Below are 18,384 nucleotides of genomic sequence, written 5' to 3' on the forward strand. Positions count from 1 at the left end.
GTGAGCCTACCTCGAAAATATTTTGTCCTAACATAATTAGAATATGTGCAACAGGGGGGAAAAAACAACGCTTGTCTTAATTTATAATCAATAAAGTTAGCTCAAATCCCTTTCCCACCCACTATTCAGGCATATTTGAACAAATTTCTAGTCTTTCTACGTTTAGATTCCTATTCTACAAAATGGCAATGATTACAGTAGTGACTACAACACAGATTATAGATGAATTAAAACAAGGCAAAGAGAATGAATACCATGTTGTAAATTGTAAAGTTTATACAAGTTGTCATTAATCTGCTACTGAAAAGTCCTTTATGCCCCACAACTCAACAAAACTGATTTTCCTGAGATCATGGTATCTAGACACTAATGGAAATACCATAAATATTGTGCAATTCCACTCAATAAATTCACCTACAGGAATAACCTATAGTTATTGACTATTATTTTTTACTTAGCGCATTACCATGTGTGTTTTATAGCACATATTATCTCTTTGATACTCACAATTATTCTTTGAGGTAGGTATTATTACTGCCATTTTGCAGATGTGAAAACTGAGCCATAGAGCAATAAAGTGGCTTGCCCAAGGCCACACAGCCAGTAATTGTAGAACTGCAATTCAACCTGAGTCTTTCCAGTCCTCCAAGTTTCTTTCAACTACCTCACACTTCTTCAAAGTATTCACTAGTCTGTTCCCTTATAGCAAGAATATGCCAGAGCAAATAGAATTAATTGTCTCAAGCTGTAAAGAGGTAGGAAACTACTTTTCTAAACTGAACTTTATGCTTCTGTTTCTGGAACAGCTTTGATCCTCCACACCCCATAGTTGTCAAGATGAGATTTCTTGTTTGAACCTTAAATATCTTTATTTCTGTATAAATAAAGCAAGCTTTCAATAGTTAACATCTTAGGAACTATCAAAAGAAAGCTAAGGGCTTACTTTCTCTACCAAAATCATCACATACATTATTAAACTATAGAGCACCCATTTTGTGCAACAGTTCTGAAAGAAAATATCACTGATTCAACACTTCTTAAAATTCTGTGGCTGCTTATGAAAAGAAGAAAAAGATAACAGATATATTTGACTATTTGAATATTGTAATCACACAATATGGGGGGCCTACATCCTGGGAACAATGCGATACCCATTTGAGTTGTTGATAAGGTTTGAAGGAGGATTTAGTGCCTACGGATTGCTGATCCTGTCTCTCTAATTCATAGGACAATCAATACAAGACTGAATAATGCTAACATTTAGTTCTCTCTAGATTATAAAGGTTTCTGTTTGTGATTTTAAAACAATGCCTTGGCATGAGAACAAAACACCACTCTTGAACTCCCTAGGGCTAAAGAATTTTTAGTGTCTTGGTGCTTCTGATCTGACTTCACACTATCAACTTTTATGGGTCCAGATTACAACTCATCCTGACAAGTCAAGCAGTTATTTGAGCAGTGGAAAATTACGTAGACACAAGACAGTCCTGTTGTTCATGATTTTTGTTTTCCTCTTAATTTCAGCAAAGAGAAAAGCAATAGAAGGCAGAAGTAGCACTCCTGCCTCAAAGCAAGGAGGAATTTGCAAAACTCAAAACGGAGGAAGACTTATGCACCTCTAAGTTATAGACAAAAGAAAAGAAATTGAAGATCACATTCTTCCTCTACCAAGCACTATGTCTCGCCCTGCACATAGAAGACCGGAATACCAAAAAATTGTAAGATCCTTTTATAAAGGAGCATTATTCTACTTCATAGAAGATGTTTTTTCTGAGCAATTCTTGATTTATTTTGAAAGGTGATGCTACAAGTAGAATTTTTCAGTTGAGCAAAGATTGGGTTTGGTGAAGCGTATCATAAATGACACCTCTGGGAATGGTTACAAATTATCTCTCACTGTAACAGAATAATCGATTCTTTATAGAGATTTTAGGGTCTTCTTTCCTGATTAATTACATCCATAAAAGTGTGGAATTTTCCTCTTGTCTCTGTGAGGAAATACAAAAAGATTAAGCAATTCTTTGTATGTCATATTGCATGAAATAAGAAATTAAATGTATATAAAATAGTTAAATTTTATGTGTAAAATCAAATATGAATAAGATCATCAAAAAAATCTAGGTGTTAAAAGATTACCTTTAACAATTTATTTCATAGTCTTAAATGTGTTTATATTTGCTCCATGTTATTATTCTTTCTATTTTAAATTCAGAGTTTTTTTTTAAACTTCATTTTGTACAGATTCAGTTAAGATAATATTCTTTTTTAATACTCTCTCATAATAGCTTTAGCCATTTAGATGTTACAGATGTGAAAATCATGGTTACATTTAAAACTATGTTAATTACTTCAGGAGAATAATGGGCATTTGATGTAATTAAGTAATTTCAGCCTTGGGTACTTTGGGTTGTAGTGAGTAACAGGCACACCCCAATTGGAAATGCATGCAGATGCCCCCTGTCCCTGGCACTCTGGATCTTGATTTCTTTTACTATCAGGTTCTCAAATACCAAAAATTATTGTACATAGTTCATATTGTGTGTGTGTGTGTATGTGTGTGTTTACCAGTAAAATATTTTTATCCTGATATAGCACAAACCTCTGAAAATAATTAAGTGTTCCATTTTTCACATATGAAAATTGTTGGTTGTTATGGTTTTAAAAACCATAAAAATAAATAAATTTATTTTGACATTTCTTTGGATCTGTGGTGTGGATTTGAGATCCAACTGCACATGTACTTCAAAGTACAGCCTTTGGTCTTGAAACAAGAGAGAGTGTGTGTAGTAGGGAGTTGCCATTTTCTTAGTCTGACCTTAATTATAAATGGGCACAATACTGAGGCTATGGCATGTAGGTGGGTTATAATATTTTCTCCTTTTCAAATTCTTTTGCTTTATGTCTAGTTGCAAGAAATACATTGTCATTCATGTTCTCTCTCTCTCTCTCTCTCTCTCTCTGCATTCTTCATCTTTGATATTTCTATGTTGTAGCATTGGTACATAGCCATATTTTGTTTTATTCTGTGGTTTCTTATATGCTAAGTAGATATAATTGCAGTCATTATTGTAATTTGTGATTAAGTTCATGGAAGATTTAAATAGGAGAATTAAAATTGAATACATGGTGACCCTTAGTGTTATGTTTAACAATATTTTTGTTCATATCACTTGCTTATATCCCTTATATCCTGGTAAAGATATTTAACATATTCACTATTTTCCTACACTTGAATTGTAAATTTTACTGTAATATCAGTAAATATATAACATAATATCAATTAATTACAGGTAACATATATCCTATGTAAATTTATGGTATTTTGGGGTTTTTTTGCATAAATATGTCATATATGACAAATAATATTTAGATTCTATTTATTCAAATTTTATTTAGTGTTAATAAATATCCTACCTGACTGAAAAAAACATGTTTGTCACAATATAAACCCATACATAAGAGTCTGATGGTATTGAACCAACTTTGGAAGCTTTTGATCAAATTATATAATATTTACAAAAGTAATTTGTTGAATAAGCAATCTTATTGGTTTCTTAAACGCATTCCTGCCCATGCTTAAAAAAAAAAAAAATCGCACAGAGGCCTTCTCTTCTCCTATATATTAGGTTATCCAAGATACTTGCACCTAGAGGTAAGGACACCTCTTCTAATCTGGAATCTACATTTGACTTTTCACACAAATAAAAGATTATGTGCAAAATAGACTTATTTTCAGTAGTGATCCTCCTTCTTACCTTTATCTCCTACCCACCTCTACTCCAAATAGTATCCTCCATCTTTGTCTACCTCAGTGATAAATGCTGCGTCAGAATGGAGGCTTGGAGTCTGACAGGCCTTTCCTGGCTCTCACAATTGCAGGCTAGTTGGGCAAGTCATTCGGTTCTTCTGAAGCCTCATTCTCTCCTCTGGAGAAATGGCAGCATTGGAATTAATTATCTCTAAGATACCCTTCCATTTTTCGGGTAGTACTCAATATTAGAAGTGATTACCAATGGATTGATTGAACTTTATGTTTTCTGTTTCCCATATATTCAACATCTATGCTAAATGATATCTAAATTGGCTTTGGTTTTAGTTTTCACTTGTAATTCACTCTAAAAATGAGACATATTTTGGAAATCCCTAAAGAAAGCACAAGCACCCCCTCCAACACACACACACACACACACACACACACACACACACATACTTTTTTTTTTTTTTTTTTTTTTTTAAGGAAAAACTCACAAATTTGCTGCTCCAGCTGGGTTCACCCTGAATTTCTTGTTGGCAGATCTGCTGTTCATTAAAGATTGTGCAGACTCAGGAGAAATCTCACCCAATTATTTCTTCCAACTGAAAACAGGGTCAGTACAAATCAAAGTTCACTTTAGAATAATAGGAACTTGTATTAGAAATTAGTGATTAAAAATACTTTATCCATGAAATACATTGCAAGTTATATAATGTAAGCAAAGGCATAGAAAGATATTCTCATGTTAAGAAATTGATTTCACAGGTCTTTCCACAGCACCACCTAAGTATCCAAATGTAAGTACAGTTTGTTCTAAAAATGAAAAGGGTTGCAATAATACAAAGATGGGAGAAAAATGAACAGACGATCTCTGAGGCTGATTCTAACACCAAGATTTTGTAAAGAAAGGGAAGTAGGTAGGAAGGGGAAAGAAAAGAAAAAAATACAGTAGTATATTGTTGTAACTTTGCCTATAACATAAAACCATCCCTTTTCCTACAGAACAAAGATCTCTTTGTCCTCACCTATGGAGCTTTGGTTGCCCAACTTTGTAAAGATTATGAAAAAGATGAAGATGTGAACAAATACTTAGATAAAATGTAAGTAGGCATCTTTTATTCTTATAGAATGTTTGTTGTTTCTTAACATCACCTACATTTTTCCTGCCTCTGATGACTTGCCCCATTTTACCAGTTCTTCTTCTGTGTCAATGAATCATATTGGAAAGCTGAGTGTAATTTCTTACACTTGCCATTTGGATTGATACCAGAAATTAATAGGAAGGAAGTTTTTCCTCCATGAATATCAAACGTGGAATGTTTGTTGTTAGAAATTATTTCTTCATTAGCCACTGTTGTGGCAAGACTAAAGTTGCTCTTTTAATAATGTGATAAAGCATCCAATTTGATCTTTTCAGTAGTCTTTTTTTCTAACATTGACTCCTTACAATGTAAATATTTACTTGCAGAAGTATAGACCATCTAAGGAAGCATATGCAAAAATGTTATTATAATTGCCTAAAAAGAAGACTGGGTGATAGGGAATTATGGGTTGAAGGGAGAATTTCTTTTTCCTATATAACATTTCCATTGTTTCAATGTTTTTTGTCCTTACTATAATTTATTTTAAAATATATTTTAAATATAAAACATACTTCTTAATAAGCCCATTCTCTTTTGTCTTTATTAATAGAGATTCCTCATGCTCAAATTTCACCTTTTAATTTCCTCAGAATAATTATATAATCATCAGATTATTCCCAAACAATGAAATACCTGTCAACATCTTTTTAACCTCTTAATTGTGGGCTATGAAAAAGGACTGGAAAATATGCACTGGTTAGAAGATTTACTTAGGCAGATTGAAGGGGAAATTTAGCCTAGCATTTTAGGGTTTTCTAAAAGGGCTCGTTGTATTTTCCATTGGAATACAGGGGGAAAAAAGAAGAAGAAGAAGGGAAAGCTTGAAATTTTTAAAAAATTTTAACTCTTGTTCCTCCATATATATATACATATATTTTCTCATTTTTTCTTTTTGGAAAATTCCTTTTCATTTTGGTATACAAGCCTGCCCCCTCCCCTCCCCATTTCCCCCCTCTAATTTTTAAAATTTGTTCTGTTTAGTTATATATGACAGTTGAGTCTCTCTCTCATTTCTTAATATTTCTTCTTAATTATTTGGAAGTGTTCAAAAAGCAGCAAACAGCCCAATTACTCGAAAATGGTCATTGCAGTTTCTTCCTCAGCTGAACTGTCAACAGCTGTGGGAGCTGCTAAAGCTGTCTTTGTCTGTGGTCACACTTCAACATCTGACAATAGTAGCATTCCCAAAAGTTATCCATTTATTTGACTTACATTACATTTGCATTGTTTTGTGGAGTAACTGAAGAAAATTAAGAAGCTGATTTAACTAAAAAATACGTTTGGTGAACTAATTGAGTGCACATTTTAACAAATGTGAATGGAATATTAATTAAAAAATAAATTTGGAGAGGCTGTAGGAAGGCTTTATGAAAAAAAATCACACTTGAATTTCTTTAATAGCTTCTGGGAGTGTCTTATATTTTAAAATTGATTTATAAATATCTATTTTGTAGAATCATATTCTTTGACCAAAGCAAGACATGCAGTATAATGCACTGCTCATAACCTCTGGCTTCCCATCACTGTTCCAGTGGCTAAGTCTATGGCTCTGCATAATGATAAATAGAAAATACTGGAAATATCTTTTAAAATGAGTTTAACTTTCTTTTAAAGTAAATGTTCTGTTCTTCAAGTATCTTTTCAATGTGAACACATCCTGGTTAGAATTATAAACCATTTTTCCTCAGAAGTCTCAAGTAAGCTAAATAGACTATTTCTATCCACTCATAAATATAAATAGAACATCTCACTAGATTTAGTGTTCACTCTGACGTCAAATCCATCTCCCCCAAGTCACCAATGATCTCATGCTTTTTTTAAGATCCTCTGAAACAATCACTGCCTCTAAAAACTGTAATGTCTTTAGTTTGTTGGGCCCTCTGCTGCTCCACCCAAATCATTTTACTTGTGTATGTACTTGTGGCTATGAAATTAAAGACTTTTTCCCCCATTGGTTTGACAAAAACAGCATTCCCTTTATTTTTCACCCTTAAGGTTCTATTTCTTCAACTGAATTGCAAGTTCTTATATGACAGAGACTGGTGTTTTTTTGTTTTTGTTTTTGTTTTTGTTTTGTTTTGTTTTGTTTTTGTTTTTGTTTTGTTTTGTTTTGTTTTTGTTTTTGTTTTTGGTGTCCTTTTCAGAAATTTCACAGTTTCAAGGAGTGTGCTTAACCATCTTAGCCACATATTCAGTTGTGTTATCACATATCAATAAAGGCTTTCAGAATTGTACTTCAGGCACTGTCCAAACCACTTACTTGGGGTACCATTAACAGATAACAGCACCTCCACCCCAAGCTCCATCATTCCAGCTTCTCTAGAAAGAGACACAAGCTTTCTTAATTGGCTATTCTCCTGGCTCACTCACTCACACATACAGTAAAATTCAGAGTCCCATGCATGCTAAGACCTTCACTAGCAATGAAAAGTATTTCTCTGATCCTTGTTTTCCATCTGTTAGAGCCTGCCCTCCTAACTGTGCTAAGAGTGAGCACCCAGGGGCCACGCCCGTAGCAGACAAGAGGGCTAGACTCTCAGTCTATTTCTGTTGGTAGGTAACATTAGGCTACAGACACCAGCTTTCCTCAACTGCCACTGTCAAGTTTGCCAGTCTCACTCTAGTCAGGCTCCTATGCTTAGAGGAGACCAGTTAATATTTCCTGGATCTGTTTCTCTCTGCTTCTGTGGGACAGATACAAAGCCTACTGCCAAAGGCCATTTGACTCATTATATTTGGTTTATTTGCTATCCACGTGTGCAGACCACACTCCTTCCTTCATCCACAGGGGTTATGGCATTGGAACACGCCTGATTGAAGACTTTTTAGCTCGATCCTGTGTGAGAAGATGCCATAGTTTTTCAGAAATTACGGACATAATTGCCCAGGTAAATGCATTTTTAGTTCTGTCATGTTTTGAGAATCTTTGTGGGTTTTTTTTTTTTTTTCTGAGTTTTCTGCTTGGATTGGACAGGTTCCATCTGTATACATTGCTAGGTACTGAGAAAGGGGATTCTGATTGAAAAGCATTTTATTTCAGCACAAAGATAAAGCTATTGAGAACTGAAAGAGAAATGCTTCCAGGCATTTAAGCATCTATAGATTTTCCTGACTACAGGGCGTGTGTGGAGTGTGTGTGTCAGACTGGAAAAAAAAAAAAAAAACGTTTTGAGATGGTAAAGAGAAGAATGTAACAGGGAACTTTGTTATGTGCATGACCACATCTAGTTTCCTTCTGTTGTCATTTTCAGCACATGGGAAGAGATAGTGTTTGGCAGTGTCAGAGAAAATTACTGTAGTCATTTCCCAAGAGAAAAATAAAACTTCCTGTAAATGCATATTTTCTAACATCTTTCACAGCCTTGATGTGTGGGAGACAACTTGGAATCATCCAATACTAGCTCAATTTAATTTGTTTTTTTTAACCAGGGATTGATTGAGCTCAGGAGTTCTCAACCAAGGAAACATATACCCAACACCTTCCCCCCTTAAATTTGTTTTAAATTTTGAGACAGGGTCTTGCTAAGTTGCTTAGCTCTCAGCAAATTGTTAAGGCTGGCTTTGAACTTGCAATCCTCTTGCCTCAGCCTCCCAAGCCACTGAGATTATGGGGTATGCTACGTGCCCAGCACTAACTTAACTTTCTGAAATGCATCTGCAGCCAGCATTTCTTTAATCCTCAGACCTGTGATTAATGTTATTAATTTGTTGGAGACCCAGAAATTGTGCATGGACATGAAATATTTAGGAAGTCTTGATATGGTGCCCCAAGGTTCACACAATGTCAAATTAGCTCAAGTCTTTTTTTTTTTTCTTGATCCTTAGTATTGTTTACATGGCACACTTCCCACAAATGGTTCTAATACTACCATATAGTGCTCTGTGGTTCTAAATGCAGTTACTTAATTTCTTTCATCCTAATAGTAGTTCTGTGAAATAGACAGAATAGGAGTTATTATCCCCATTTTCCAGATAAGAAAACTGGGTCCCAGGAAGCATATGATGAAATTGAATGATAGTGTATATGAAAAAAATTGTACATTTGAGGCACAATCCAAATGAAAGATTTTTCTATTTATTGATATTGTTACTTATTACTTCATGATTAGTGAATCATGTGACTGAAATTGGAATCCAACTTTAGCACAGTGAATTTACTACATCATTAAGCAGATTTTTAAAAAAAGTTATTTTCCATATGTATTGGCAGAATATAAATAAACTCCTAAAACAGTGGTTTAGTTTTTCACTAAAATGATTTTATGGGCAATAACCAAGAATGCTAGCTAGCCATTTTAATGGGAAATAAATACAGTAGTTGAAATATAGACATGAAATGTCAGTGTTTGCTGTATTTCTGTTTTTCTAGTTAGTGCCCTCTCTCTTGGCCTTTTGACTAGTAAGACATCTTCTTTCTGTAATGATGATGGTCAGATTGCTCTAAGAATGACGCCCCTTTAATATTTGCCTAAATTCATCCCATTGGTTGATAATTTGAAAAATCATATAATGTGGAACATAAAACCTGATTCTTACATTTAGTTTGCCAGGCTTTGGTATCTGAAAAAGAAAATAATTTCCAAGGCTGAAATAAGACTCCATTCTAAAATTATGCTAGCATAACCAGTCCAAGTTTTAATTTTTTCCTCAGGATATGTTTATATATGTATATATTTTCCATTTAGCAGTATCTTATGTTTAAAATGAGATAATTAGAGATGAGTTTAAAAATCTGTTGAGTAAAGAACAATATCTACTGTACATGGAGGCATATACAGCCTCATTCCTGAGAACCTGGAACTATTTTCTGTCATGCAATGAAAGATCAGAACTCATCTGAAATGTGCTCTCAATACTGTAAATGCTCTTACCAGGAGAATTTTGGCTGCTGGTCTAACTGAGCAGCCATTAGAGTAGTGTGGTGGTGGGGGAAGGTGCTGTAATTCCCTCTTATGGTTTTTCTTGGCTCTGACTGTAGAGGCCAAGTCAGTGAAAGGCTTCTGTGGACTCTAAAGGAATAATTCCATGTATCCATTTTATAAAGCATATTCTGCCTTTAAAAAAAGTAAAGCAGTTTCTAAAGATATCTGACCTCCCAACAGTGGGCCTAATTTTCATCAGGTTAGAAGCCATTCTACTTGATATAAAACCAGAAACATGTGCATCTGCTTTCCAAATATCCTTTCCCTAAACTTTTTATGTCTTTCCAACCATTCTGACATCTTGCAAATTTTTGTCTGACATCTTCTGTTCTCAGTGAGCTGGGAAAATTCCCTTTGCACTCCCATGCAAGATTCTCTCTGGGCAGTAAAAAATTTCATTACCTTCACCCTTCTCATGTGCATAGCAATTGTCTCGTACTCTTTGAAGGCCTGATTTTTTTTTCCCCTTTTCATTTTCACTTCTCTAGAAAAATGTTCTTTTATATCTGGTGATGATGTCACCCATTCCAGGAGCATTTTGACAGAGATGAAGGGTCAGACTTTAGTTATGTACTCACCCACTGGTGCTTTGCTTATAATTAGCAGCTTCCATTAAAAGATCTGGCCTTTGGCATCATTATCTCATTAATCCTTGTGAACTCTCCTCAGAGGAGGCAGGTAGCAAATGTAACTGAGTCAGTTTTATAGAGAAGTAGGTCAAAGTCAGAGGAAGCATAGTCACGTGTTGCCCTCACATTGTTGTGGAGTAAGGAGTAGAACCCAATGGTTGTGCCTTCTTCGTGGTTGCCTTGTTAGACCATACATTGTAGAGTACATCAGTACTGAGCACCTAAATACCATATGCTCTCTCCTGGCTCTAGAGAAGAAAAGAGAGGAGAATACATTTGAATAGACTTGACTACATGAAGAAACCAATGTTCTGCCTAGGGAAGCAATTCCTCTGAGTCAGTTAGCGAGAGCCTGCAGGTAGGCCAGATCTTTGAACTTTCACTCCACTCTGCAACCCTCTGCCTTCCCACCAGGAGGACTGTGTAATTTCAGATACTAATAACATTACCCGCTCTCTTGTTTTTCTCACTTTGCCTTTTTCAAAAGGGATGTCTTTATCAGTAGGCATCTGGCAAAGTCTTTTAATTTTAGGCCTCAAATTTCATCATCCAGTGGTCTGAAAAGAAATTTTATGAAAGAGTCCAAACAGTTGATCAAAAAAAAAGAAAGAAAAGAAAAATATTTTGTAGGCCTTACAGGACTCATATTTTGCATATGAAAAGAGATGACAAGCTAACTCTAAATTCTACTTTGTAAAAAGTTAAAATGGATCCTTAAAACGTGATTTTGTCAAATACTAGTTTGCATTTTTTGATCGCATTCAAGTACACCTGAAAATATTAAATAAGACATAATAATAGCTCTCCATATCCATGGGTTCCACAAATCAAAAAAATTTTCAAAAAAGTTGCACATGTGCTGAACACATAAGGAATTTTTTCTTGTCATTATTCCTTAAACAATACAGTATCACAAATATTTATGTAGCATTGACATCATATAATGTATCAAGAGAAATCTAGATGTGATTTAACGTATACAAGAGAACTGCACAGGTTATATGCATGTGCTATGCCGTTTTGTATAGGGAATTGAGCATACACAGATCTTGGTACCCAAGGGAGGGGAGGGAAGGCAGGGGTTCCTAGAACCAATGTCTTGCAGATACTGAAGGATGGCTATGATTTCTAAATGTTGTAGCAGCATTTAGCAACATAATACTGAAAACCTCTCATAATGCAGAGGATTTATTCATGAAAGTTTCCAATAATTCCTACCTATCACCTATATTCACCTTACAAGAACCTTGTGAAGTTAAAAAAAACACTATCATTAGCCCCATTTTATTGATAATAAAATTGTTACTGATATATATATCAATAATAATTATATATTACTGACAGTGTAATAGAGACTTATGATACTACCACAGATACATAAGAAAAGTACTCCCCAAGAATTTAATTCTTCTGATCTTATTTCAGTGCTTTTTTTTTCACAAATTCATTGTTTCTTTAAAAATATACATTTGAAACTTGCCCTGAGCAAAATTTTGTAGTTTTTCCAAATAAAATATGTAATTTGTGGCAGAATTATTATAGCTGATTTAAGTTGTAGTCATGAAAAGTTAGAACATTTAACTGTTACTTGCAGTCCTACCTGTCTTTCAGTTTATTATAAGAAAAACTAGAAAATATAATTGTACCTGTCTCTGATCTAAGAACTAAAAACACAAACACCTCTTTTGTTATACAAAAATACATTTCAGGATTTCCAAATACCTTTATGATAATTATTAGGGGAAATGAAATAGAGATAAGTTTCATCTTTTAAATCGGGATGATTATGCAGGCTAGCCTTCACAAGAAATATTGTAATGTTACCTTTTCAAAGTTATTCAAGCACAAGGAGCTCTGATCCTCATCAGGAAGTAATCACTAACCTAACCATCTCCAATGAAGTAGAGATTGAAGGAGCCACATTCTGCTGAGCTACAATCCCACCATGTGACCTTAAGCAAATTATTTAGCCTGTCCAAAAGTGCAGCTTCCCCCATATGTCAGATAAGACCTTTTCTTGGCTGTGATTCTCCTAATTTTCAAATATTACTTTCCTTAGGTAAAGTCTGGACACTGAATTCTAATCACAGGCTGAGTATGGTAGTGTCACATAAGGCTGAGTGTGGTAGTGTCACTTCCAAAGCCTCCCTCAGAGCATCCATTCCTTAGTTAACTGACAGTGTTTATAACTGCATGGCCTTGCATGTATTGTTAATCAAACTTGGGTCAAATTTTTACTGTCTGGTCAATTTCAGTATTATGGTTACTCAGAAGGGTAATAGAGGGAATTTGCCATTTTTCAATGTAAACACCACAGCATTGGTGGTGTGATACTAATATGAGACTTTAAAAAACTACTGTGTAAAAAGACTTATGAATCTGAAACCCAATACACTGCAGTTGTTAGAAATTCAGGAAAGCAAAAATGAGATCATTTCCTTTTATAGTATAAATTCAAATTTTACCTTAATTAAATAATGACAGCAATGATATTTTTGGTGAGTGATATAAAATTCAATAAAATAATTTAAAGAAAATTTTCATAGGATATAATACAAATAAGGATGCCTAAAACAGGGAAGGAATAGTAGATGTGGTAAACATAAACTCTGGGCAAAAGATTTTGGAACATAATCCAGAGAGAAAGTTAAATGGCAGAGGATTTTTTTTTTTTTTTACTGGCTAAATCATTTATATTCTAATAAAGTAGTCAACATTGGTGTAGAATCTAAATAGAAGGAGTTCAGTAAATCATTCCAGTTACTTTTTAAAAATCCTTCCTTGATCTGAGTACACAAGACTGCCATGGCTGAATCTGTAAGAAGAATCCAACCCTTCTGAAGATTCAGGTTACTTTAGAATGGGCACAGCTCCATGACAATAGAAGGTCAACTCCTACTCAGAATTGTGCTCATAAATACTAACTTAACACTCAATAGGAACATCCAAATCTAATTAACTTTATTAAATATTTGTAGAGGTAAGGAAAACCAGTCGGGGTCCAGTCAGAGAACAAATACTACATATGCATTTCAACAAGGAATAATGAATATTAAAAAGTTTTAAACTATTTTGGGGGGATGTAGCTACTAGAAAGAAAATAAACATATTTTAGTCTTCTGACTCTAGGGCTGAGAGAGAAAGCATGAAGAAGAAATGCATTTTGGAGGAAGTTCCTTTTCCCAAGGGCAGGCTTCAAATCTGGTTGGAGAAGGTGAGACAATGAGTCCCTGGGATTATGGAGAAGTCCACCAGGCTGATACTGGTGGGCAGGGAACAATGGGCCCAAACTAGCAAGTTAGAAACCCCTGCTGAGATCCAGGATGGCAGAGAGAGACACCTATGGACTAGAATTAACAAGTTAGAAAAGAAGGGATCATGCACTGCAGGTCACCAGGCCAGGAGCAAACCAAGAAAAGGCACCCTAGAGCCAGATGAGGAGCCCCTTCCCTTCTGCATTGACCCCATGGCACCTTCTATGGGCAAAGGAGAAATGTTTGCATGATCTAGCAGAAGCACCACAGTCAGCATGATGAAGAGTGGCTTTTGGGCTGAGAGGCCATCAGACAACCAGCACAGAAGGCATGAGCCACTCTGGATTCTATGACCATTTTTATGGCAAATTTTTACTTCCATGGCCTTGTGTTTGACTCTGTCCCACCTGCTTGCCACACTGGAACTCTTCTGGCCTCTCAGTGCAACTCTAGTTGAATGGGGGAGGAGCAAAGGAAACCATATTCCACTCTTGCCAGGGTGGTGTCAACTTCCTACAACTGAAAAAAAGACTAAAACATACAGTTTTCAGTTTATATCTTTTCTTCCGACATAGGACTTTCTATTTAAGTTATCAAATATAGCCATTGCTTTTCTTTTCTACAAAATTTTCAAGTCCTATAACCAAATCTATGTTCTCTCCCTCAATCACTCCCATGACTATGAATTCTATTGTCTCTATTACAATAGAATAGTGCCATGTTACGGTTTAGATTTGGAAATGCCCCCCAAATCTCATGCATGGAAAGTATGTTCCCCAGTACAGCAAAGTCCAGAGGTGGAGAGCAGATCACCTGGGATAAGGCCTTGAGGACTGTATCAATCCCTGTTCCCTTCTCTATCTCTTTCTTCTCCGCTCTCTCCTCTCCCCTCTCCCCTCCTTTTTCCTCCTCCACCTCCTTCTCCTCTTCTTCTTCTTTCTCTCTCTCTCACTCCCCACCTCTCTCCCTCTCCCTGTCCCTCTCCCTATCTTCCTCCATCCCTCCCCACCCCTCTGCTTTCCGACTGCCATGAGCTGAGGTTTTCTCCATCAAGCTCCTCTGCAATGATTTTTCTTCTTGGAGACAGCAGACCATGGACTGATTCCTCTGAAACCATGAGCCAAAATAAATCTTTCCCTCGCTAAGTTGTTCTTGTCAGGTATTTTGGTCAGAGTGCCAAAAAGCTGATGAACACATGCTATTAAAATGATACGGTCAACAACCCCAGAATATTGCTAAGAATTTTACTTTCTATCTGAAAGTCCAAGGGAGTGATATGCAAGGCACAACAGCAGATTGACACATCAGATAGCACCTAGTGAAAGATGTAGTGGGAGCTCAAGGCTTGAAGCCCATATGAAAAACATACAATCTCATAGACTGTAAGTCAACCAGATTCATTTTCTGAAACATCTATAGATCTTAGAGGATCAAAGTTGCTTTGCATGAGGCAGGAGTTGCAGTGTTGAGTTAAGCAAAATTGAGAGCCAACCTCAGAGAAATAAGGGAACTCATGATTAACCTTCCTTAAAACATTTCTATTAGAAGATTAGAGCAACATAGGTCTAGGTGTTATTTAACATTTTAATCAGTCTGTGATATCAAATTTTATTGGTGATTTATCACAAATTTATTGGTGATTTGTCACAGATCTTCCAAGAATTTGCCATTGAACAGTTTCTTTTGTATATATTTCCATTAATCATCTAACTAGAGCAAAGGTGTCTCACAAAGAATAGAAATAGAGCAGAGCACAGTGGCCTATGACTGTAGTACCAGCTACTCAGGAGGATCTCTTGAACCCAAGGCCAGCTTGAGCAACATAGTGAGACCCTGTATCAAAAAAATAGTTTAAAAGAATGAAATAGTAGTTTCCCTGAGTTATAAAACATATATTTTGTTTAATTTGATGCTTGGTTGTATTATTCAGTGAAGTTATTTCTCATTTCCGGACAATTTCATTTTCCTATCATACCTATAAGCTTATCAAAGGGAGGAATAGTTTCAAGTATTGCTAGGGTTAGCCACATGCTACACATTATAGACATTCATGAAATGTTTTGAAGTAAACTTAGAAAATATCTGAAGATCTTCATATATCTCTGTACACTATTTCTTCTCCTATTCTGCCCAGAAGAGGGCAGCAATCCACATTCTCTCTAATGAAAGATTCCTACCCTTTCCCCTTCTACCCCAATTGCCACCAAAAGCAGAAGAACCCTCTTATTTCAAGCAGTATTCACTACATTGATAATCCAGCACTCTAAATGTGGTTCACAATAACAAATCTGCAATAACAAGATTTGAACTACAAGAAGATCCTGGACAGGAAAATAGCTAATTCTCATTAAATAGGAGACAGTGAATTCATCTTGAAATTTTATTGAAATGTTTATTTTTTTTTTCTACCATCTATATGAGTATAGAAAGTTTCAGAAGAGGGAGATTTTTTTTCCCTCTACTCTGAGGTCAATTGATTACAAAATGTAAACATTAACTAGGTAATTAAATCATTACATATTACATTTAACATTATTATGGAAAATGTTTGAAATCTATTCTAAAATTCACCATGGAGCCAAATCATATTAGAAAAACTCCCTTAGGTTGCCCGTTTTGGGGTATGTCAGGCCATGGGAGCTCATGGAGGGATATTCAGGGATACAGTAGTCAGGCCTCATGGAAGAAGACACACTGGAAAGTCCTTCAGTTTATCTTGTCACCTCAGCTGGCCTTTGTGGTTCCCTCCTTCAGTCCTCCACCATCTTGGTGACTCATCTATTCTCTGCTTCATTTGCTCATGTGCTACCTAGTATTCTTTCTATTCTTTTTTTTTTTTTTTCTGTCTCAGTGCTTCTAACACTACACAGTTTTTTGCTTCTGCTCACTCTTTTCTCCAGGTATCATTGGTCTTCTGCTCAAATCAATCCCTAAAATGTGATTTCCTCTGTGTATCTCATGTTCAAAGTCCTGAAAAGAGAGTTTCTAACCTGTCCCGTCCATCACCAGGCTCCGTTGGGTAGAGTTTTCATGGTAGGTCATTTCCAGGCCCTTAGCCAAACTCTCGACTGACTGCCAGGCTCTCAAATGCCCACTGCCGCACATTAATTGTGGCCAGAATGGCAGAGTAAATGAGACACAGGACACAGTATCATAAGGAACCCCTCAGGAAGGAGATTTGGGTCTGAAAAACATGTTGAGATTTTTTAAATGGGGCAAAATCATTGACAAATACCTTGTTCTTCCTGTCTGGGAAATGGGTAAGAGTCATGTATGCCTCACCTTTCAATCCTCTGTTCACTGAATACACATTACTGAGGCTGGTGCTTGCTTCCCTTTGTTCCAGAAGCTAGACTTTGAGGGAAATATTAGTGTGGCAGGTTCCATTTCATATGCCTACTATAAGGTATCAAAGTAGAACTGTCTTTGTTATGCATTTAGTAGATAATAATCAAGTAAGCAAACCTTTTTAAAAAATGCTTCCCCTAGGAAGCAGTCCAAGTGAAACCACATTGTTAGTTGAAAGTAAATATTTTAGGCCATTAGCAAGAGTGGGGCAGACATTTCTCAGAATAGTAAGCTCAAAGGGACACTTTGGTAGAAGAGAAGTAAACAAATTGTCCTAAGAAAAATGATGTGCTATCATAGATAGTGTTAGGTTCTCTTCTGAGCTTATAAAGGAATTCATCATAAAAGTTTGCTCTGGTCCTGTAATCCTGTGGGACTTTTTCTTTTGTTACTCTTTTCTTCTAATCTTTCCAGTCCTTTCTCTTGGCATTCTGTGGTTTTCAAAGAATGTTATCACAGATGATCTGAATAAGAATAAGATAAAATGAATTTTAAGCAGTCCATTCAAGTCAGACATAAGCTTATCTTGGGTTATTTATTTCTTTAGAAAAGATTTTGTATTTTATTCTTCTGTGTATTACTTCCTCTCCTTTCTTTTTGATGGTTGTATTAGACTTCCTTAATTTCCTAAATAATGTGCATTTTAAAACCAAAATACTTTCCTTAAAAGTTGCCTTATTTCACAATTCTGACACAAATCTTAATGTAACATGCCCAGTAAGATGCACAGCACTTGATCTGTACTGCCATTGGCATGCTGTTCATGAAATGGGAAGGCTTGTGTGTCTTTTGTTCTTTCTTTTATCAGGATGAAAATTTTAATTTCAATTTTAGAGCTGCCTCCCATTCTCTCCTGGTTTACTCACAACACACACACACACACACACACGCACGCACAGCTCCTTCTCTAACACACAACTTATTTTAAGGGAAAGGCTAAGAAACTCAGCCAGAAGGGCATAAAACAGAGGGAAACCTGCACTCTTTCTTTCTGTGGAATTTCTGCCATTCTCTTTGTTAAAAGCTCACTGTCATGGAATACTGATGTCTGATGCTGATTCTCACAGAAGGTGGCTCATTCCTGCTGCTTTCATCTCATCAGGGCTGGGAGTACATCACTGAGGCTGCCCAGCTGTCAGTTTCACCAGATGATAATGTGACTTCCACCTTTTAGGAGTGGAGAGGGTCTCTGTGCTTCCCTCACAACTGCAGAAGGCAGATACTAAAGCAAAACAACTTCACTCAGCTCAAAGCTACTCCATCTCAAGTCACTCAGTGTTCTATTCAGGACAGCCTGCCAAGAAACCCCTGACAGTGCAGGGTGCCAAGGGCTGA

At 35.9% G+C, this 18,384-nt stretch overlaps 1 protein-coding gene across 1 annotated transcript in view; it reads left to right on the forward strand.

Annotated features, from left to right (window-relative positions):
- Positions 1–1,576: 1,576 nt before the first annotated feature.
- Positions 1,577–18,384, forward strand: part of Trappc3l (trafficking protein particle complex subunit 3L) — a 39,834-nt gene continuing 23,026 nt past the window's right edge. Inside the window, exons 1-3 of the mRNA XM_076858332.1 lie at positions 1,577–1,718; positions 4,757–4,854; positions 7,685–7,784. Of these exons, the coding sequence (XP_076714447.1) occupies positions 1,677–1,718; positions 4,757–4,854; positions 7,685–7,784 (240 nt within the window). The 5' untranslated portion in view covers positions 1,577–1,676. The remainder of the gene's footprint in view (positions 1,719–4,756; positions 4,855–7,684; positions 7,785–18,384) is intronic.

This window comes from Callospermophilus lateralis, chromosome 6 (genome assembly GCF_048772815.1).
Source record: "Callospermophilus lateralis isolate mCalLat2 chromosome 6, mCalLat2.hap1, whole genome shotgun sequence".
Taxonomy (NCBI): Eukaryota; Metazoa; Chordata; class Mammalia; order Rodentia; family Sciuridae; genus Callospermophilus; species Callospermophilus lateralis.